The sequence below is a fragment of the Cryptotermes secundus genome, unplaced genomic scaffold, assembly GCF_002891405.2.
Source record: "Cryptotermes secundus unplaced genomic scaffold, Csec_1.0 scaffold696, whole genome shotgun sequence".
NCBI lineage: Eukaryota > Metazoa > Arthropoda > Insecta > Blattodea > Kalotermitidae > Cryptotermes > Cryptotermes secundus.
The window spans coordinates 42,950-67,091 of NW_019734322.1; the positions used below are offsets into that span (position 1 = coordinate 42,950).

The 24,142-nt window shown below is 39.3% G+C and overlaps 1 protein-coding gene across 1 annotated transcript in view; it reads right to left on the bottom strand.

Moving 5' to 3' along the window:
* Positions 1 to 24,142, bottom strand: part of LOC111868626 (DEAD-box ATP-dependent RNA helicase 24) — a 68,542-nt gene that overhangs the window by 36,278 nt on the left and 8,122 nt on the right. Inside the window, exons 2-7 of the mRNA XM_023859450.2 lie at positions 22,264 to 22,626; positions 18,905 to 19,016; positions 12,666 to 13,034; positions 3,705 to 3,877; positions 1,423 to 1,533; positions 1,140 to 1,201 (exon numbers count right to left, since the gene is read on the bottom strand). Coding sequence (XP_023715218.1) covers positions 1,140 to 1,201; positions 1,423 to 1,533; positions 3,705 to 3,877; positions 12,666 to 13,034; positions 18,905 to 19,016; positions 22,264 to 22,626 — 1,190 coding nt within the window. The remainder of the gene's footprint in view (positions 1 to 1,139; positions 1,202 to 1,422; positions 1,534 to 3,704; positions 3,878 to 12,665; positions 13,035 to 18,904; positions 19,017 to 22,263; positions 22,627 to 24,142) is intronic.

Consider the following 24,142-nt stretch of genomic DNA (forward strand, 5'->3'; position numbering starts at 1 on the left):
AGTGAAAAACCGGAACTAGTGAAGTTCCCATAGAAACGAAAAGAGCTACTGATGAACAGAACACGTGAAACGGAACCCTTGAAAAAGGTGTCTTCTAGGCTGTCCGAATGTCAGTTATAACAGACCACGAGAGGTCAGAATTGACACAGAGAACAGAGGCGAATGAAGCAGAGATGAGAGCAGAAGAAACCAGCTCAGCTAACAACCAGAAGACAGCATACTAGCCAGGATGCATCATCTGGAAGACATTATTTCAGAGTGACTGTAATTGTATTTGTAAATGACTTATCCAATAAACAGCTTTGTCTAATCCGAAACCCATCAATTTCTTATTGCGTTACCAGGATATGTGACAATATGATGTGTTAATCATTAGTACTAAAACAAATGGAAATGAAATGAACTCGGCCATCATATCATCATCACTACATTCAGAGCTGAAGGACTCTGCTGTACTGTTGTTGTTGATGATGATTATGATGGTTCCATGACTTTATCTCTCATGAAGTATTAATAAAAATCATCATCTTGTAGATTTTTTGTATGCCTGATAAAATCCTCTCACACTGAAATGATTATGTGATCCACTCACTCGTGTGTCAACATCTTAGCACCATTCATTTTAAATGTATATTTCTCTGTCATTTAGTCATTCATTTGTGGTCATATCACATTCTCACTGGTGTAATATGATGTGACGGTCAGTGTCTGTTGCTGCCTTCCCTACCCTCATCCTCTGGTCACTGGCACCACAGCTTCGAAACATTATAGTGGAAGGGTGGTGTTGAGACAAAAGTGCTCCAATTTAATGAAATCAATTATCTTGGCTACCATAATTCTGCACATTTTAAAAGAATGATAGGAATCATTATGATACCTTCACGAATTCTTATAAGTGAAGCATGCGACTGTACGAGGGACCTGTTCAATTCCACTGATCCCCTCAAAACTTCTATACCTCCCAAAACCACAGTGGCTCAACATAAAATTACTGAGTCACGCCAAGAGATGGGGGATGTATAATGCCTGGCAGCATCTTGCAGGGTAACCCTATTTCCATTAAATCTGTATCCAAATTATTACATTACGTCTGACGTAAAGCTTCTAATATAGATGAATATAACAATTTGAATATTTACCCTGCAACACCCAATCTCTTTCAGGCTGAGATTTGTCTCCATGAATGCATGCAGCTGGCCACCTGTGGAAGAAGTACATCACCCTTGAACTGGACTTTCCAGAAAGTTACACTGTAAATAATTATTTTATGTGCAATAATTTATCAAAAACACAGTCCTCAGGGTTACAATAGTACCATCCTACTCAATAGAAGAAAGAAAAATAACAAATGAGGAGGAAAGAGAACAAAGGAAAATGAAAAACAAACGATTATCATCTGCAAGTCAAGATGCAGACTCTTACCCATCTCTGCGCATCTTTCGAGTGATTTCATCAACCCTCCTTTTTGTTTCAATGAATACAATGCTCTTATTTTCTTTCTCTGCCATTATTTCTTTCAACAGTGTGCTAAGCCTGCAATCAAATGCAAACAAGGATATACTCCCAGAATTGTACAGCTAAATCCAAAAATCAAACTCTCATTAAAGGAAACTTTGTCGAGAATGATGAGGATGGGATCCACACACTGATTGAGTGAACACCGAAGGCATTATATCCACATTTTTATGTACCTCCTATAAGCATTCATGCTCCACGGATGAACACGGTAGAGGCATGCCAAGATAGGAGGAAAGAAGGAACCTTAAAACACTTGTTCCCAAAGCACAATATGCATTCACATATTAATTCATTCAAATTTTAACTAGCAGTATTTTAGCCAGTCTACCACTTCATTTTTCAACAGAAATATAATTCAAATTTACAGAAATGAGTGTTTTCTTTGATAATGGTTTTCCACCCCACTCAAATTCTATGGATGCTAATGCTATCAGACCCAACAATCAAACTCCCTGGCCTTTAGTCTGCAAGTGAACTATACCAACCAAGTAACTGCCACTTGCCTGCGAAGTTAGTGCAAACGTCTGTGGACAGAGGGTGTCGTGTGGTCAGTGCAATGGATTCTCACGGCCGTTAATCTCGGTTTTCTAGCCTGGAGCCACTACTTTTAAATTCAAGTAGCTCCTCATTTATCCTCATGAGGCTGAGTGGACCCCATTCCAGACCCACTACCTCACCGAAAATCTGGTAGAGCTGGGAGTCGAACCTGGGACCTCTGGATATGTAGCCAGGAATTCTGACCACTAGACCACAGAGGTGGTCATGCTATCAGACCCAAGTACTTTAAATTCTTTATTTAAGATGATCTGGTGTGTTATGTACTGTAGCATTTGCTTAATTTTAAACACATTCTATGTATTATTTAAGATGTAGCATTTTCCTCGATCTGTACCCCCTACAAGAATACATGGCAAAGGTAACTGCATCATTACCACAATTCTTACTACTGCATCAAAATTGTGGTTAGTGACAATTTTAATTCCCTCAGAAAATCATTACAAACTGTAATATGAATATTACTGAAAATTATTCAAGTCCTTTAGATCAAAATTTAAATAAATATTACGCTTCAGTAACAATGTTAATCGATTATCATTTCATTCATCAGTATCATGTACCTAATAATAATAAGATTCATAGCGAAGAAGTTTACATCATACACAGTGTGTCCAGGATCTGTTAGGACTGATTTATTTAAATTTTGCCCTACAATGCCGTCTGTTGGCGAGTTGTGGCATTAAGATTCTTGAAGTTTCGGCTGTGGCTGTCTATAACTTCAAAGCGCAAGCACTGCTTCATCATGTTCTGGTATTGAATGTAACAGTACTGTTCTGACGCTCATCGGAAAATGGCAGTTGGAACAGGGAGCCAACGTCAAATTTTGTTTGAAGTTAGGCAAAACAGCCGGAGAAGCGTATAAAATGATGAAAAGGGTTCACGGTAGTGACTGTTTGAGTCACTCAAACATTTTTCGATGGTATGCTGTATTTTGTGACAGCAGGGAGGACACTGAAGACGATCCACATGCATCAAAGCCGAGAATGCACAGAAGAATATGTGAAAAAAGTGACCACAATCCTTGCATCAGACAGATGTGTTTCTGCAAGACTCATTGAGGAGCTTTTGGGAATACCAGAAAATACTGTGCCTCAAATTTTGACCAAGGTCTACTGGTCAGAGCTCCTGGTACAGATCCAGAGGTCCCAGGTTCGATTTCCAGCGCTACCAGATTTTCTGAGAAGCACTGGGTCTGGAATGGGATCCACTCTGCCTCATAGGGATAACTGAGAAGCTACTTGAATGGAAAAGTAGTGGCTCCAGTATAGAAAACCGAGATTATTGACAGTGGGAATCCATTCCGCTAACCATGCGACACCCTCTATTCACAAAAATTGGCACTAATTTCACCAAAAAGCGGCGGTATAGTTCGCTTGCGGACTAAAAGCCGTGGAGTTATATACATATACACATATATATATATATATATATATTAGTGTCTGCCTGTTTCTGCTGCTGGCAAGCACTCTAACAAAGGAACTGAATTATTACAAATCCCATCCAAAACCTGAAACATGACCTCAAACATTCTGTTATCATCCATAAATGTACAAATATATTATACATTAAACATTCAGAATATACAGCACAACTGCACATAAAATTACACTCATAAACAAGCAACTTACTTCTGTTCCTTCTCGTACTCCTGACACACATCAATGATCTGAAGAATGTTGTGATTTGCAGACAGCTGTAGTGACCCCACATTGATCTGGATGTAATCCTTCAGGAATTCTTCCGCCAGGTTGCGTACCTCTTTTGGCCATGTGGCAGACCACATCAGTGTCTGTCGGTCTGGCTAAAAAGCCAAATACAACAGTACTGTATTTCTAATCCTCATAAAATATTGCACCTGCCTTCTGCCACACAGCTTTGATTTAATATAAGTATCAACACATAATTCTCATCTTTTCAAAAATTCTGCAAACACTTCTTTGTGCATTCATGTCAATAATCCAAGACAGAAAACAGTACTGTATACCTGAATCATTCATAAATGTAAAATATCTTCTCTGAAAAACTGGACATACCCTCATGTTTGTTCAAAGGCTTGTGACAATGGGACATAATTGACAGCATTATCTTGTTGCACACTGTTCAATGTCCACCATGTTTTAGAAACTGCAACCTTTCCATAAAAAGCTGTAATGCTGGCAAGGATCCCATTCAACTGAAAGCCTTACAAATCATGGAGTCAAGTGACTGAAGCACAAGAAATAATAGTTTGATGCATATTACAAAGTTCGGGACTAGTGTGGTGTGCACCAATACAATACATTTACTTTGTTTGACTGTTGTACTCAACTGGTGTGGTGGTTGCTGTGCAAGAGTTAGTCAAATGCATTCAAACATGTAACCTTTACTGTCTGAAAGGAAATATCATTTCATACTAAATGCAATTTTTAGCTGGCCTAATAGGCATACACTGCCCCATCAGGTCAAAATATTTTTTAAAAATTATTTAAATTTCCAAGAATATAACCTTTATTAAATGTGTGCCTAAAATTTGTCTTTACACCCCAGTGATTACCACTTACTTTTTTTTTTTAATTTGAATCACCCACCTTTAAGCAATTATTCTGCTTACTTCCACCTATAAATGTTGCAAATGTCTTGAAATGTTTGTAGTTCTCTCCATGCAGCTGCACTTTTTTTTTATCTTATAAAGCATCAAAATGAGACACAAACATCTAGACACTTCAGAAAATGCCTCAACTCATTCACCATATCATAAAATATACACCCCTTTTGTCGCTAATTTTCTTACTGCAAAAATATTATGAAAGTACAATGATACTGGTATTATTATTATTATTATTATTTGTATGTCTGCCAATTTCAGCATATGTCAGACAAGTCCTCAGAATTGCAATCTTGTTTAGAGCTTGAAACAAGGTCTAGCACACAACCCCACTTTGCACTGTAGATATCTGAATTTTGTCCTTGTCTCTTTATTTTTCATAGAACACAAAACATCGAATATATCCACCTTCCAAGGGCCAATGTTCACTACGCCATATATCAAATTGGGTCAGCTGACTGGTGGAAGGGGTTTCTCCACCCCATGTGATTGTCTGTGGGTCAGGCACCCTTCTCCTTTCTTGTATTTAGGCCCCTGACCAATGCAAGTCTGAAATGTCAGTGAACCACTAAAGGTGAGAATGATAAACTGAAAGGTCCAGGAAATGTAAAAATAGTTTTGGCCACTTCCACGACCATGGTCATGTGGTCAGATCTGTCTATATACAATTCATGTGCATAAAACCTTGAATTATGACTGGTTTCAGAGCATTTCTATGTTCACCACTTAAATTACCCTCTCCTGGAGAACAATGCATATTTGTCAACATACTTATGTTTTGTTTCTTTCCCTACTATAATAGCCAAGTCACCCCTAACCCTAGTCTTTATAAGACCTTGTTACATTTTTCATTTCTTTCAAAAATACCTAGACATTCACTTTCACTTTCATTTGACAGTACCACGATGCTTACCAACTTAGCAAGTAAATGTCATGTAAGTCACGGATGAGCAGAAATTTCCCTTGAAGAGCTTATGCACCACATTTTTTATCCTTGCAGTCCCTTCTATCATAATTCAATGTGTGGCTGTCACTGCAGCAGTGGCATGTTTCCTGTCTTTGCTTAACACACTCATATTTTATGTACATCCCTTAGAAGTATAGAGCTTGTAAACTTCCATCTTGAACTGTTTGTTTCTTTGGTATATATCGTGGCATGTAGACCTGCTGCTAGGCAACTACCAAGAAACAAGCAACTATACAACAGTCATTTCTAAGTAACAGCTCATCAAACAAGCATGCTTCCACAAAAACAAGACAATACAGCAATAATGGAAGATAAGTTTTCTACACAGTCCGTGCTGAGATATTACTCATATAAGTATGACCACTTAGTGGTTAAAGTTAATTACAGAACTGCTAGGTTTCACTTGTTCCGAGCTGTTGCTGTTAGAAGTTGGCAGCTGACGCCAGGGACAGTTCAGGAACCCAGAGGAAGTAGAATGTACACCATCGTAAGCCGTTACAAAGCAATGGCAGTGAAGATGTCACTGTGGACACTAGTATGTAATAGTGAACTGTAAAGTGTAGGAGTTCAATAAATCCGACTACGAAACCAAAGCCTGTCCGTAGTAACATTTATCACATTACAACTAGTGTCGGAAGTAGTATTGGATTGAAGATGCCATCGCGAAGATACAGTGTCATACCATGGATATGGAACAAATGATGAAATGCCTGTTGGCTGAAATAAGAACCAACAAAGCCAAGATAGAGGCCAATAACAAGAAGGCTGAGGTCCTCCAAGGTATTCCCGGCACCTGAATGGATATCCACCAAGCCAGGCCAGAGTCCAATCAAGAAGAAACAAAAGGTAAGGTGAACATACATGAAGAGAAGATGGAGGCCACAATACACTCCATCCGGTATGAGTGAGATGCTACCATCAAACATCACGTGGAAGATGTCCTGTTGTGTATCAACCTAAAGACGCAGGCCTCCAGAAGAAACTAAGCAAGAAGACTGATGAAAAACAGATGTACTTCCAGGACATAAATACTTCCGTCAGTATGCAAAAAAAAAAAAAGAGTCTCCTGGAAACCATAACACACACAAGGTTGCACCTTCACAAAGAGCTCAGAACCATCATTGAGGTTGAGACACATCTGACAATGACTCTAGTTGATATCATGCAGCAAGGACTTGAGGCCAAGATAGCAGAAGTTGAAGCCCGAACAAAGCAGAAGTCTTGCCAAAGAATTGGAACAGGCCCAAGCATGGCACAAACCCCCAAATTCAATGGCTCAACCTCATGTGATGTTTTGCTGTTTACTGCTCAATACTCATCATCTTATGATGAAAGCGTGAAGTCTTGCAAACCCTACAAGAGAAAACTACACTTAAAAGGGAAATTACTTGAGAACATATTGTCTTTACAATGACCCTGCATATAATGATAATATTTTTATAATTTAAAATTCTTAGAAAAGATACCTGTATTAGAAATGGCAAGGTTAACATTTCAAAAGGTTCTGCATTCAGGAGTCAAACATAACAGTGTTGAAATGAGCCATGTTTACATTCAGATAGCTCAGGAGTTGTCTGTTTCAGTTTGGTATCCCCTACCTCCTTCATGCCCCATTCCCAAGACATCCGTGTCATCGCTTGTTTACTGTTATCCGATAATTATTCCATGTACCACGTGATTTCCCTTTCCTCCCTTGTTTGAAAAGAAAGACCTTCATAGATATGGGTATTCATATGACAGCAGCCTTTGCGGTCCAGTAGTAGGGCAAATTTGGTCACTATATTCTGTTTCGGTTGGGATTCCCATGTTGTGTTCAGACTTTTCATTCCAGCTGTTGAGGGCAAGGGGCCTCATTACAAACAGCATATGTTTCTTTTTTTCATATTTGGGGATGTTATAACAAGTTTTTTTTTTGGTATTATATTATTATTTGTTTGGGCATGTTGCTGCCCCATTTAGTGCTGCTGCATTACTAGATAGTACTGTAACATTCTGTCATTATTGTTATTAACTGTTATTAAATACTTATTTTGGAGATTCAGTCTTTTCTTAATGAAGCTAAGTCTGGACACCCCATTCCATCTCGTGAGCACTGAGAACATGATCAAAGCAGGGACAAATGCAGCTGACATCCACCAAACTGTAAAGAGTGGAGGAGCTGTTAACTGGTAGCAGTGCATGATCGGTTATTTTATGACTCTTGTGTTGCCATTTAAGTTCAATGTAAATTAAAGTGGTGACTGGATTGATTTAGAACGTTTCATGGGAAAGAGAAGGCCGCTCTTACATGATGAACTTCTTCCATCATTGGACATAGCCTTCAACTCAGCTTGGCACGTTATCTGCAGTGACTCCTGCCTCCCGGTTTCTGGTTAGGAAACTGAAATATCCCCTGAGCCTTTAATGGCAACTGTATGAGCTACAGCTGCTGAAAGATTCAAATACGATTAATAAGTTTTGGGAGACTACCTTGTCTTAATTTTCCTGGGGAGTAAAGCGTGGCCTGCGCGTAAGGCTGACAACCTTACCGCCATCTTCGAGCCGACTGTCCAGATGATGTGAGACCCTCAACATCTCACAACCCTATGGGCCTCCACAGCCTCTTACTGGGATAGCTTTACTTTTTTACTTTACTTACCTTGTCTAATCTGAGAAGGCTTCTGCCAGAGTGGCAGACAGATACAACTTTCTGAGAAGGGAGGTGGAGTGTCAAGTGGGTGATTTGGTTTTGGTGAAGTTACACCCAGTGAGTTCCAAGTCATGCCAACATTCCACCAAGTTAACATTATAAATGGTCTGTACCATTCATAATACAAGGGTAAAGTCAATAAGTAAGTTACAAATGGATATAGAACTTAAACAAATAAGAGTACTGATTTGAAAAATGCTTTTATTTCTCAACATAATCTCCCTGTACATTGAGGCACTTGTCCCATCATTTCACAAGCCCCTGAAAACAAGCAGCATAAAATTCTTTGGGCTGCTGTCGGAACCAGGCATGTCCACACGCCATGGCCTACCTCATAATGCATGACAGGTTGGGTTTTCACAAAGTCTGTCCATGTTGGGTGCCGCGCATGCTGACCCCACAACACAAAATGCAAAGAAGGGGTCTGGCATTATAGCATCTCAATCGCCACCACGATGAAGGACACGATATGCTAGCCCAAATTGTCACAGGTGATGAGTCTTGGGTTCACTATTACCAGCACAAGACAAAGTGTGCATCAATGCAGTGGAAACATCCTGCGTCGCCTGCCAAAAAAAAGTTTAAGGTGACACCATCCTCCAGGAAAGTGATGCTCACAGTCTTCTGGGATCACGAAGGCATACACTCGCCGCATTCCAGCCTCAAGGACAAACCGTAAATGCCGACTCCTACTGTAACATCCTCAGGAAACTTCGTAAGGCCATTCAATGTAAGCATGCAACCTGTCATGCATTATGAGGTAGCCTATGACGTGTGAACACGCCTGGTTCCGACAACAGCCCAAAGAATTTTTATGTGCTGGTTTTCAGGGGCTTGTGAAACAATGGGACAAATGCCTCAATGTACAGGGAGATTATGTTGAGAAATGAAAGCATTTTTCAAATCAGTACTCCTATTTGTTGAAGTTCTGTATCCATTTGTAACTTACTTATTGACTTACCTATGTAGCTAAGTTTGTATCTCCTGTTATTTCCTTGTTAGCCAATCCTCATACAGGAGTGATTATAAAAAAGGTGCACGTATCTAAATTTAAGCTACACTTTCTGGCTGAATAATTATATTTCCTGGTAGGTATGTTGATGTTTAGTAACACTTGGAACCTAACTGGTTACTGAGTTGGGTTTATTTTGCTGTCCTTCCTTCTAGATATGGAGGTTTATTCTTGTCCCTCCTAGCCCATATTTTTCACTGAGTCACGTCTTGGGAAGATGTACTAGAGCCGTTAGCACTGATCTCCGAACGTCTTGTCACAACAATGCAACAGTCAACAAACCTTCTGGCTCCAGGCCAGCTGTCTGTATGGCCCCTACAAAAGACTGCATCCGAGGCTGGGAAAAATGAATTGCTGCCCAGTGCCAGGATGGACCAGTGGATTGTGTCAGTGCATGGGTGACCGTCAACTTAGTGACTAAGGAGCCACATGGATTAGTGTTACCTTGGACTCCTGCGCGGTGGTCAGAGCTCCTCATGGACTGTTATGGACAGCCTGGGAGAGATTTGCACCCAGTAGTGGTTGCAAATGTGCAGCAATGGCGGCTAGCTGCGATGCACCTTCGTGGGTGGCAAGACATGTGGAACGTCCCGTGTGGTCTGGACAATGAATGTGTAAATTACTGCATGTTGCGATGGACTTTCGCAAGTGCTCAACATTTTGTTCTTTGGCAAAAGGGGAGATACTGAGCTGTTTACATTTGGATGGCTCAGGAGTTGCTCGTTTTGGTCCAGTATCCTCCCCTCCATCATGCCCCCTCCCCGGAATCCATGTTGCCACTTGCTTACAGTTATCCCACAATTCCATATACCACATGATTTCCACTTCCTCCCATACTTAAAAAAGAAAGACCTCTGTTGGTGTGGGTAGTGATAAGACAGCAGTCTGCTTTCCAGTGGTTGGGCAAAGTTGGTCACTAAATTCTGTTTCAGTTGTGATTTCCATATTGTGTTTGGACTCTTCGCTTCAGCTGTTGAGGGCAAGGGGCCTCCTCATTGCAATAGTAAGTTGTTTTTTTGGGGGGGCATGCTGTAATGAGTTTTGTTTTGTATTATATTATTATTTGTTTGGGCTTGCTCCTGACCCATTTAGTGTTGTTTTATGACTAGACAATGGAGCAACGTTGCAATTTGGGTTGTCTCACAATGTGTAAACAGATGGCTCCATGTGGCTGCTTTATGTATACTTCTTATGAGTTTCAGTCTGGACCAACCAAGATGGTCAAGCACATAAATGTGTTTCATATGCATATCTGATGTACCAACATAATGATTCACGTTTTATTTACTATTTTGTTGTTAAGTTTGGACACCCCATTCCATCTTGGGAGCAGTGAGAACACAGTGACGGAACCAGGGACAATGAAGTGACCATCCCCTGAACTGTAGTGTGTGAATACTATTATGCTATCAAATAACACATCTCATTCATACTAAGATACAAAATACCGAATGCTGAATAAGTTGCATTAATTACAAGTTCTTGGAACAACCAATCACCTACTTTCCTTTCACTGTAATTTTTGCATCTGATACAACGAGCAGAAAGAAAACATTAGTATGTATGGGTAATGAAGTCAATATAACAACATTTGAGAGGGTTCAATGTTGGTACTGCTAATGAGAAGGATTTATGATGTACGATGTCTAGATGACCTCGGCATGACATACGTATACCAAGTATGATTTGAGGTTTTCACATGGTGAATATGAAGAATGCCGTATTCTGGGATGTGGCACTGTGTAGATAATTTGTTAAGTGACATTTTGGAGGAACCTATCGCCTCCATCTTCAGGGTATAAGAAATTCACGAGCAATAAACCAGTGTGAGCAGGTGTCTGCGGATTGAGTGCCTGTGGTGTCTCTCCTCACCAAGATGTGAATAAAGGATACTATGGATCTGCTAGGATGACATTTTGAAGAAGATATCTTGAGACTCTTCTTCCATGTCCTGACCACCTCATATTTCAGCTTCAATGGCCAGATCTATGAACAAATCAATGGTGTGGCCATGGACTTGCCACTGTCTTCGGTCATCACCAACTTCTATATGGAGAACTTCAAGGAGAGAGAGCTTGCTTGACTTGGCCCCCCACAAGTCCCTCTGCTGGTTTCGCTATGTGGACAACACCTTCAACACGGGCCCGAGAGCTTAAGGACTTCCTGAACCACCTGAACAGTATCCACCAGTACATTCAGTTCACCATGGAGACCGAAATTGAGGGCCACCTCCCCTTCCTTGACACAGATATTTACAGGAGACCCGGTAAACCTACAAATACCAACCTCTACCATAATGGTGGGTATGAGTGGTATTCCAGGGATCAAGTCAGCAGCTCAGACACTCCTGAGCTAACCTGAAGTAAAACATCCTTTGCACTGGCTGAACAAATAAAGAGAACGACGTTGGCCATGTCAAAGGAAGTGCCAAACCAAAAAACAGTGTACTATGGCAAGAAGTTTGATTGTGGTCTATGTGCTGTACCTTGCTTTGAGCTGTGGCATACCAACATGTGTGTAACATGATCTACAGCAACAAAGCAACTCAACTCTTCCAGCTGAGCGGAGTCTGTAGTTCACTTGGTCCACACGGCAATACACAAACCATAATTAGAGAGAGCTGCTGTGGAATATGAGGTGAAACTGCAAGTGTAGCTTGGATACATATTAATTGGAGGGCACACTGACATTTTTACATAAGTATTTGGTAGGAAGCTTTTTAATATCAGAATATTAACTTGGGGCAAATAAACAAGTTGGAATGCAGCTGAGAAACGATGAAAAGTTTTCAAAGTATGAAGCATTCATTCCTCTATTACACTGTTCTTGTCTAAGATACAGATGTAAACGGCAGTGATATATATTTTCTTTTCTAGTCACGTGCAATTTGAATTTAAAACTACAACTTTCAAATCCATCTAGATGTCATATGTGGGCTTAAAATGTAGGAGTTCCTGCTATACTTGCAATGTGCACCTTCTGAAAGAACCTGTCTTTTCAACATACTCACCAATGATCCATACCTCAGTATTATGCCAGTACTCTGAGCTGCTGCTTGTAGTGTACAATGCAGCACTGATTTCATGGATTAGAATGGTAAGTACACTTTGACTCTGAACTGGACAACACAGAACCCTATGAAACAGTGGCATCGCAAACCCTAAAACATTATCTGCAAAGTACTACTGGATCATAAAAGCATCCACTCCATTCACACCATGTGAATGCAAAATGACCACTGTATCTTCTGGTACCCAAGAATAAAGAAATCGTCTCACTTTCGGGTAAATACAGTATGTACCAAGTATTATAAATTACAGACAAAAAAAAAACTCACCCGAATCTGCTCAATAATTTTCCGGATCTGGGGTTCAAACCCCATGTCCAACATCCTGTCTGCCTCATCCAAAACCAAGTATGTGCATCTCTTGAGATTTGTCTTGCCACTCTCCAGGAAGTCAATCAGTCGTCCTGGTGTTGCTATGACTATTTCCACTCCCCGTTCCAGGTCCCGTGCCTGTGGAGCCTTAGGTGCTCCTCCGAACACACACGTATTCTTGATCTGAGACGAAGCACCGAAGTCATTTGCAACCTGTTGTATCTGCTGTGCCAACTCACGTGTGGGAGCAAGGATCAGAGCAATTGGACCATCTCCTCGAGCCAGGTGAGACTGGTTGTTGATATGCACAATGGCCGGAAGCGTGTACTGGAAACACACAAAATTACCAATCACAATGCACAAAACAGCCACGTGTGATATAGCTTGGGCCACAAGCTCAGTATAGCGTATAACACATACACAATGCATTTCATTATAATACTGTCATCACTGCTTGTGTAACTGCAAATTCATATAAAACATTCAATCCAAACACAAAATAATTATGCTCCCAAATGTGAAAGTACTCTATTTATTTCTTTAACAAAAAATTCCATGTCAAAGAGGTCACATGTAATTATGTGAATACTACTTTTCAGAGCACTGCAAGACTTAAAAACAGACATGGGCGTTTTCAAAGAGACACCTGAAACTTCACACGAGGTTCTACATTCCAAACTATGATATCAGACTGACCATAACAAAGGTGGAACTGCCACCGCATTTAAGAAACGCATCTCTCACATGAGTCGATGTACAGCCTCTCCTATCAGTAGAAGCAACAGGGGTCTGCATACTGATTGGAAACACTAAATCCATCCTGGTAGGTGACCTCAATGCAAAGCACCATGTTTGGAACAGTAAAGTTTCAAATCCCTCAGGCAGAAAACACTTGGAATTATATGTTAGTCCTAACTTCAATATTTCATCTCTACAATGCCCTACAGATTACACGTATGAAGGTAGAGGTGATGATATCTGTCAGGTCAATGTCACTGACATTCACAACTTAGATCACCTACCAAGGTTTAGCATTCTGGACCCTGTTAGAACGAGGGAAGCTTTAGATTCAGTGGAAAAACTGACAGACTGGGAGCTGTTTCAAAGCCTCACCTCTAAACTTACTCCAAATATCCAAACTCACCCTTCTAATGAAGCTGATAAAGCAGCACGCAACTTTGCAGCCTCTATAGGTTCAGCATACACTCTATTTACAAGAAAAACTACAACTTTAGACCGGAAGTATGGAATACCTGGCCTAGATCATTCATTAAAGCACAAAAAAAAAACTTGGAAGATCATGGCAAGAAACCAGGGATCCAGCATGCAAAACATCAGTAAACTGGATCAGTTGAAATATCAGGAGAACGGTCCAGAAAAGAGCACTTGAAAGATGGGAAACAAAGTTAATAATTTGTGACATTCCATCTCAAGCAATATGGCATATTACAAAACCCCTCACAAAAAGGGGTGATCAAAGGTACCATCTGCAATTCATTGCCCCTTAGGCCTCACATTTCATCCAATTGATAAAGCCAACATAATCACGGACTGCACAGAAAACCAGTCCAGAGCACATGACCTGTGCGACTGACCAAGGACAACACATGGAGGTTCAAGTTTAAGCCCACCTGGTTACCACTGATGAAGACATCTCTGTTAATTTCCGACCCTGTGATGTCTCAAAAGAACTACAATGCCCAACATCAGGAAAGGCCTATGGTTTTGATGGCATTCCAAACAAATGTCTCTGGCATCTTTCAAGCACAACTCTAGCACATTTAATAAATTTATTCAATCACTACCTTCAGCTTGATCACTTCCCTGCACCACAAGAGGAACTCATAACTGCGAAAACCCGGCAAAGACCCAAAATGTACGTCCAATCAGTGTCTTGTCTGCTAAAGGCAAAATATTTGAGAAGCAGATTTTAAGAACAATCCAAAAACACAACCATGAAAGAAAGAAACTACATGTAAGTCAGTTTGGCTTTCGAACAGATCACAGTACACACTTTAATGTATGAGGATGGTGGATCACATCCCCCTAATTTCTACAGTAATATGTCAACAGCTGTTGTGTTCTTGGTTATCGAGGAAACTTTTGTCACAACATGGCACTCAGACCTACTATATAAATTGTCAGAATTAGAATTTTTTACAAGTCTGATTAAGCTAATTGCATTTTTTCTGACAGAAAATTTGAAGTCTTCATAGCAGACGAATTTTCTACACCAAAAAAACAGTGGCGGAGGTTCCTCAATATTCTGTCCTTGCTCCAGTGTTATACAGTCTATATATAAATGATGTGCCCCCCTTAACAACTGCAACTCATCTTGCTGTTTGTGGATGATACCTGTATTACGTGACACAGAAATCTGAACATCATGTTCTCTGCAAACTGTAACAGGGCTTCACTGCAGTAAATTTGTGTAAGGAATGGAACACAAAGATTTATGAACATAAAACTCGGGTGATCTATTTCTCCAGAAGACTTGGAGACCATTATGACGTACTATAATTAAACAAATGAGACATCCCCTTTGTGAACAATGTAACATATTCTGCTGTCACTTTAGATATGAGGATAACATGGAGACACCACACTGAAAGGACCGCAGCCAAGGCCTTGAACAATACATAAGTACTCATTCCCTGTTCAAAAGTGAGCATTTAAGTATAAATATCAAACTTACACTTTACAAAGCTCTGATTAGGTCAGTAATGACATATGCCTGTCCTACCTGGACATATGTGATGGATGCCCACCCCTTAAAACTGCAGTGTCTGGGGAACAGAGTTCTCTGCACCACTGAACACTTTGACAGGCACAAACCAGTCCACTAATTGCACATAGCTTTCAAAATGCCTTACGTGTATGATTACACAACTAAACTTTGCAGGGTACAGGCATAAGCAATCCTAACCATGAAAAGCCAAATGTAAGTGGTATTGGACAATTAGAATCCAAGCATGGTAAGTATAAGAGGCTTAATCTTGGTGACAGTCAGGCCTATGACTGTTCAGCTAACTAATCTTAGTTTCAGAGTAGTTAAATATGTTAAGACATAACCTATTTCACAAGCCCGCATTGACAGAAATCCTCTGTACATCTTGCATAAATGTGACAGCATAGTGAAGTGACAAGGGGTGCACAGTGGCCATGGTGACCTAGACGTTTAGACAGGGCGGATATGCTCATGCTGAAACTACAGGGCACAAACGTAGTGCCTACACAGAAAGACTGATCCCTACCCTTGTTGAAGAGGAGGCCCCAGTTCTATAACATGTATATGTTTAGAAGATAATAAAGATCTTGGTCAAGGATGCCAACGAGACTGATGCCTGAAATGACCATGCTGGTGAAGGCCAGCAGCAATTTAACCGACTGCCAGAGGACACTGAAGCCCAGCATGACTGTGCTGACAAAGGACAGCAGCAATTTAAATGCCTGACCAAATGAAGCCAGTCACTTGACCATCAGTCAACGTCAGAGTTAGCAGTTTTTAGCCTCATTGTTACAAGTCTCAATCTACCAACATCTAGTGAACAAACAGAAGACTTTATATGAGCTGTAACTGTAATGTAAATCAGTGAGACCATTATACCATGAATCCTTGATTCACTGTTTTCGTCAGGGGTCCTGAAAAAAAAATAATGGATACAGAAAAACAATAAAAACGTGGGGTTACAAAAAATGAATGAAAACGGTCACACTTGCCAATATGTATTTAATAAATCAAAAAACGTACACCGATGATATTATTTTTACTGTCAAGACCAATTTTCTTAAAAAACTCATTAATCCTCATTTGTTCCTTAACACCTTTCCTTTCCAAACTGAATAATAACCTTTCAAAATTAACGATGTTCGCTCGTCTCTCTTGATGATGTCATATACCAGCCCATTGTCTGGTTGGTAAGCCGCACTCAAGGTCACATAGTGCACAGCTAAAGTTGGGAGCCAAAACTGCAACTTGCTGCACTATGTTCCAAAAACATCAACCGCTGTTACTACTACCGATGTGTACTAACATTTGTGTGCGTAGTGCTGCTCTTCTTAAAAACAATCAACCCAGGATTAACATTCTTCAGGACTAAAAATTCTGACAGATGCAGGAAATCGATAAATCAAAGAATGATTGATATGGGTTTTATGTCCATAGTTTAAATAGGAATTGTTCAGGGGCCAAAGAAACTGAATGACAGATCCTGGAAAGCAATACATGGATATTTCACTGTAGTTATTTGTAGTTACAGGTTATAAGCATTATTAAATCCAATTATCAAGCCAAACCCCATGTATAGTCACAAACACATACAAATACATACCCTAAATCTGTAATTCCAGTTCATTAATCATTTGTTAGGAGTAACCAAAAAATAACTGGATGTTTCTGCTTGTGCATGAGATTAAGCCATGTATTCACTCACCTTAACATTCCACAATCTTGCAATCGAAATGCTTGAGATCAGACAGTGCTATGCCATATTTTTTAAAGTGGGATACATCAGTGTATGGATTCCTAAGCAATAACTGGCCATTTATTCAAAACTTTAAACAAAAAACTTACAAATGTGGTGGCACTGTCGCAACAGAAAAAGTATACCTAACATTCACTGAATTGTATGCTTCAGAAGGGAGAAGCAAAAATCAGACTATGTCATAACATGGTTATAAACAACAAGTTCTGAGAAAAACTGAATGCCTACTATCCCTTCACTACATACTAAGTATTTTATGACACATACTGCACAGAGTACATTGCTTCCAACGGTTCTTCTATTGTTGCATGTGTATCTGTTGCTGCAAGAACATATTTTCTGACCCACTGCCTAGCAATGTTAGGGTGAGCAGGACAAACAGCAAGATGATCTCATTAGCCACTTTTTATTTTTTAAAATAAGGAAAGTAGGCTAAAAATAGAGAAATAAGAAGAATGTTATTATGATGAGCATACCATGCACTCACCACGTTTCTTAGGNGGGGGAGGGGAGAGGAAGATTAAGTACTGGAGAATTGAGATTAAAACCTCACCCAGCAATCAATTATAATAAATGAATGGGTTAGGCTTATCTGATCTTGGAGATCAAACCATGAGCATTCAATGCATGCACACATGAAAGCATACAAAGTGTTCTGTTATAGTGACATCTGATTTAAGATTTTGTACTTTAAAAGGGGATTTTTGGAGATCAGATCCTAAAATGAGTCAAACAAGTTTAATCAATAATATACACCAAACCTTGTTCATTTAATAAAATAAGTTTTTTTTTCATTTCTCAGAATTTGCCCCACACCAATTTTCCTTCTCCAAAAGTGAATCTATCTGTACAGATATGTTCCTTCATGACAACAGAGGTAGCACAAAACACTTTGTAATTTTGTGACACAACTGGATTCTCTTCCATCTCCTGAATAACTTTCCTTTTCTGAAACTTCTTTTCAGTGCCATGGTAATTCATTATTACAAAATCACTTCCAAAAAACAATACTCAAATGCAACACAAGAAGGAAAGTAACCACTTCAAACTGACACAGAGGATGAACGAAGAACTGATAGCCATGCTGCCTACCAAATTTACCTTACAAATCTGTGCTTGTTGCACTGCATGCCATATAAATGAGGACCTCAAACTATGCAAAGATGACCATATGAATAGGAACATGACACCCTCCCTCCAAAACATCTTTCAATGCTGAAGTGAGATCCAAAACATGAATGGGAATCAGTTTCCCGCCCCATTTGCCTTAAAGTATTGGTGTGCAAATTATGGAACAGAAATACTTCATTCAGCATCCAGCCTGTTCTATTCTAAGAAGTCTCCTGACATAAATCTCTTACTGAAATATGCCCACCAAGTTGTCTGCCTACCTTTATTAAAATGAATTTAATTTAGTTCTGACTGTACATTTTTATTTCCATACAGTTATCCAAAAATATATGTTTGAGCAATTACAGCAGGTCCCACAAAAATAATAAAAAATTAAGATGGTGATCAAGAACTGGCAGGGAGATCAAGTGAGGGAAGATACATAAAAGAAAGCATGAAAAGGTAGGCAAAGACAGAAAGGCTAATCATGAGATCTTTGCAAAACAACCATTACATTGGAAACTTCAATGGAAAAATACAGAAGACTGCTAAGCATGTCAAATATCCCCATATTCAGAGGGTAAGCAAAGGTGTAACACTCACAGATAATGTCTTTCCGGAACCAGTCTGCGCAATCCCAACCATATCCCTGCCACTGAGAGCAATTGGCCAGCCCTGTGCTTGGATTGCTGTAGGTTCCTTGAATCCCAGTTTTCTATAAACATAAACACAGTTGTGATACTATGTGACCCTTCTTCTTCTTCTTCTTCTTCTTCTATGGCGCAACAGCCCGATGTCGGGCCTTGGCCTCCCTTATAAAGCCCCTCCATTCCTCTCTATCCTGCGCTGCTCTCTTCCAGATCCTTACGCCTATTAACTTCTTTGCATCTTCTTCCACCACATCAATCCATCTAGTTCTTGGTTTCCCAGCACGTCTCCTACCACCTATTGTACTGCATAATATTTTCGTTGGGATATGCTGCTTATCCATTCTCTGTACATGCCCAGCCCATTGCAATCTTTTAAGCTTTATCATCACTTAGATCTCTGGCTCCTTATATAATTTGTATAACTCTTTATTATATCTTATTCTCCATATCCCATTCTCCTTTATTGGTCCATAAATTCGTCTTAGGATTTTCTTCTCAAAAGAATTGATGACTGATTCCTCTTACTTGTTTAGCGTCCAACCCTCACATCCATAATAAAGCACCGGTCTTATCACTGTTTTATATATTTTTGTTTTGATCACTCAGTGTATATCCTTCGATCTAAAAACTGATATTAACAAGAAATATGCATTATTCGCTAGTTTTATTCTTCTTGTTATTTCATGATTTTCCTCTCCATCTTTATGGAATTTCAATCCTAAATATATGAAGTCTTCAACTATTTCTATCCCGTCCCCTTCCATGTTAATTTCTCCAGTTTGCCTTGGATTCCTTCTAGATTGTATCAGCATTTTAGTTTTATTTACATTCATCTCTAAACCAGTTGTTTTTGCTATGGTTTTTATTTCTTTATATCTCCCCTTCATTGCTCTTAGTGATCTCAATACTATAGTAATATCATCTGCATACACCATTATTTGCGTTTGTTTATACGCTATTGTATTCCTTGTGTCTACATTACATTTCCTCACTATATATTCCAATACCAAATTAAATATATGACCCTTAACACAACAAATTCCAAATAAACAAACCAACATAACTGTATTAACATTCATTTATTATTCTGTATCTACTACACGTTTCTCTCCAGCTGGATGATTATCAGACAGTTTTCAAGACATATAACCTGTTACTGTGGTCTAATGTGGATCCATATTAGTAATTATATTAATATAAATTTTGTTACTAATTTCTGTCTCATTATAATACCGCATAGTGATACACAACAGGATGTACACAATAAAGACACATACAGTTCATCAGTATTATCCAGTGCTGTAATATGAAAGCAAGTTTTGTGGTAAAGAAATGAATATAGATTTACAATTAGCTTCTCAAGGAGGACTCCATTCCATGGAATTACAAGAGGCATGAAAAAGCAGTCTGCAAATCTGCAACTATATTAACTAACATGCATTTTATAATACTGGAATATATATATATACTTACACTAGAGTTAAGCCTTTCCCAACATCCCAACATTTCAATTCTATGTCAATGCAATGCTCCAGTTACACTATTCTATAGTACTGTCACAATTTAGGTAGGTCACTATTACAGGGTATGGACTGGTGAACTGATTTATTGAGTAGTTTATACACGCCACTTGGAATGACAAGTAATTACAGTATTATCACTAATCTGCACGCTTCACAAATCACCACAGCAATCACTAAGCCTTTTTCCAGCCTGCTGTCTTCATCAGCCATTCCTCTGCAACATCGTCTAACAGTGATTATTCTTCAGCTTTCCACACTCAGACACTATCTTAATAGCTTCTCACGCAGAATACAACTGGCTGGTTCCCCCAATTCTCATCTTTTTATAACTCCTTGGCGCAAACCACAGAGACAACACCCTGGTCCCCTCTTGCATGTGTAACAGTTCCCACAGGAACATGTTTACTGAGCTGTTACCCAGAAAGAGGTCTGATGTAACCACCCATATCAGAATCATTGCACAGTAATGGCTATACATGCTACAGAATATTCAGATTTTAATTGGCGATAAAAATCTGAACTCCATGATACAGGGTTATTTTTAACAAAATGCAAATGTCAGAAATATTAATATGGTCATGTATTATTGTACTAGGTCCACTTTGGTGAACTGTTGTGTGCAGTATGGTGATATTTTTAATAAGAACTTTATTCAAAGTAAGGTGTTCACAGTACACCTTGTTCCAAAAGCTTTGGATGCATGCGCTGGCATGTTGCAAACATAACTGAGCACAACGAAGCATGTTCACAGACATTGTCTTTAGCATCATGGATGAAATGTCAGTAATAGTGTTTGATATGGTGGTTTTCAGTTCATCCAGATTGCATGTGTTACTGCATTAGGTGGAGCAGTCCTTTCAAAGTGATGTGATCTCTGAAAAACTGGAACAGCTCACACAGTCAGTTGTGCTGGATGACATGTTGGGCTGTCCTGATGGAACCATACTCTCGCAATTTTCTCTTCAGTTAAGATGTCCAAGGAATTCACGTATCATGCCAACAGCGCTTAGATTTAATGGTGTTTTCAAGGAGAATGGGCCCAAAAACACCACGGTGACAGTGCACACCACATTCCAATCCTGACAGAGTGAAAGGGAGTTTCATGAACTGCAAAGATATCTTCTGTCGACAATATGCAAGTATTCTGTGACTTCACACAGCAATGATGATGTTTTCAATAGTCTAGTGGTAACAAGTGCTAAATAACATGCACACTGTATGGAAACAATTTCAGTGACTTTGCTGCTATGTGACTGTATGATATTCCAGTTTTTTGTATAGCTTTTCACAGTGACTTGTACAGACTTGCACTCCGTCTCTCAATATCTCTGTAACAACAGCTGATTTGTGAACATGTCTCAATATGTTCACATTTCCTGTATGCCAGAATTGTTTCACAAACTTAAATATCACTGATTTCACTCATTCTGGACATAATAAATCTGTGGCTATAGTAACTGTTTTAAAGTAATGCTTCACTAAGAACACACACTTCTCTACACTGAATGCCATGTTGTTTACTACTTGCTGTGCAATGCACATACAAGTCCTGCCAAAATGGCCCTAACCCTCTAACAAATAATGTTGTTAACATTTCTGACATTCAGTTCTCACTCAGAAAAATCACCAGGTATTTTATCTTTTGTTAGAGGAGTATCGATCTATTACAACAGCAGACAGCTTCAAATTATTTTAGTCAGATAGGTTAACAAGGCACGATAACACTGACAACACTTTGGAGAGTAAAATTAAAAGAAGTTGAGGCAAATACAGAGACTAATAAAAATACCTGATTTCCTTCATAACATAATCTGGGAAGCCAGCTTCATCAAATGTCCACACAGGATTAGGAATACTGCGTCCTTTCAGAGTAATTTCTTTTGAACTCCTGTATTCCTCAACCTCATGCTGTGGTTTGTTGGCAACATCTGGATGTGGAACATAGAAATCTTTTCTAAATGGCTGTAAGCGACTCAAATCCCAGTGTGGTTTCCTAAGACTACCACCAGGTTGCCGCCCCTTCAGACCTCGACCACTGCTACCTCCTCCCCCTCCTCTACGATCATCACGGTAATGCTCCCTGCTGCGGCTTCGGTCTCTCCTCCTGTCTCGGTCCCTGTAATTGTCTCTATCTCTGTCCCTGTCACGATCACTGAAACACATCAGAATAACAAAAACTGGTATTTGTATTACAGCTTTTATCTGTAAACACCAGCAAATTATGGAGATGATGCACCATTTCAGAATATAACCCTTTGAGTCATGACTTCAATAGGACAATATGGAACAGCATAAGTCACCAAAGAGAAACAAATACAAAACATATCTGGAATATAAGATTTGTCCATATTTTAGAGCAAAAACTTCTGGGAGGAAAACCATTGATATAACTTTCAACAGTACCACACATGCATGTTTTAGCCATTTTCAAGATGTCTTATGCTCTGGAAAATGAAGGAAATGAGAACTGGGTAGGCAAACATCATACTGCGACAACGATATACTTAGACTTAGCACTGAAATGGTTAAAGACTACACTCTCAACACCAAGCATCGCTTTATAATAGTCAGTTCTGTGGCCAGGATATTTTGTACAACACAATAACAGCAACAAGCCATGTCATGATACATGTAAATCAGTGTTTGCATAAGTCAGCAGGAGTTTCCAAATATAATGAAGTACTTATTTAAAACAGTTGAGAGGAACAAGACTGTCCATGATGCCACTGAGAGTCACACATCTTCCTACTGTCATTATGGGATACTGACAGGGTAGTTCTCACCAAGAGATTATAAAATTTGTTCTTTAATACTCTGGTTTGTACAGTCTAACACAAAACATTTCTCTACCATTGTTTCCAACACTAAAATATATACATAAACTACATGCAGGCATGTGAGAACATGCAATGTGTGTGCACCCATGTGTAGCTGTGTGAAGACTATGAAATTAGGACAAAATAATGTTTTAATAATTGGTTCATTTCATGTCAAATCAATCACAACCTGACAGCCTGAGAACCGAATGATTTTTATGAGACTGTAGTCAAGATGGAAATACGTATTTGTGCCACATATTAGTGTTTTATGACCACTGGAATTCTAAGAACAATCAAAATTATTAAAAAAAGCTACAACATTTTTTGGATCCAAGCTGTCTCAGATAAACTTGTTCTGTGACAGAGATCCCATTTCATGTCCATATTAAAGCCGTTAACTGTACTTTCCAACCACCACACCAAATATATCGTGTACAATTATATTTTCAAGGCTTTGCAAATTTGACCTTTGACCCTCTACTGCTCAAATTGTGGCACCTTATTTTTTTAATACATTATTGTGTGCATGTAACTATTACTTAAAACATCTGCAAATATAAACTTGGGACTGCTATGGGATTGGGTTTTGTGAAACACTTTACTGTGAAGACTCACTTCACCTTCACATGTATAAAAGCTATTAAAAAATTGTCAGCACAAACTTATAAATATAAACACTTGAGGCGATAAGGCATTAGGCCAAAACATTTTCTTATATATGTTTGAGGGGTAGGCCTCCTCAGCCCATGTGCCGCGACCTACAGCGGTCTATTGTGCTTACATGCATTAAAGTGTACGACTCTTTCATCCTGGTTAGTGGAAGTTACAGATTACTTTTTACTTCTCTCT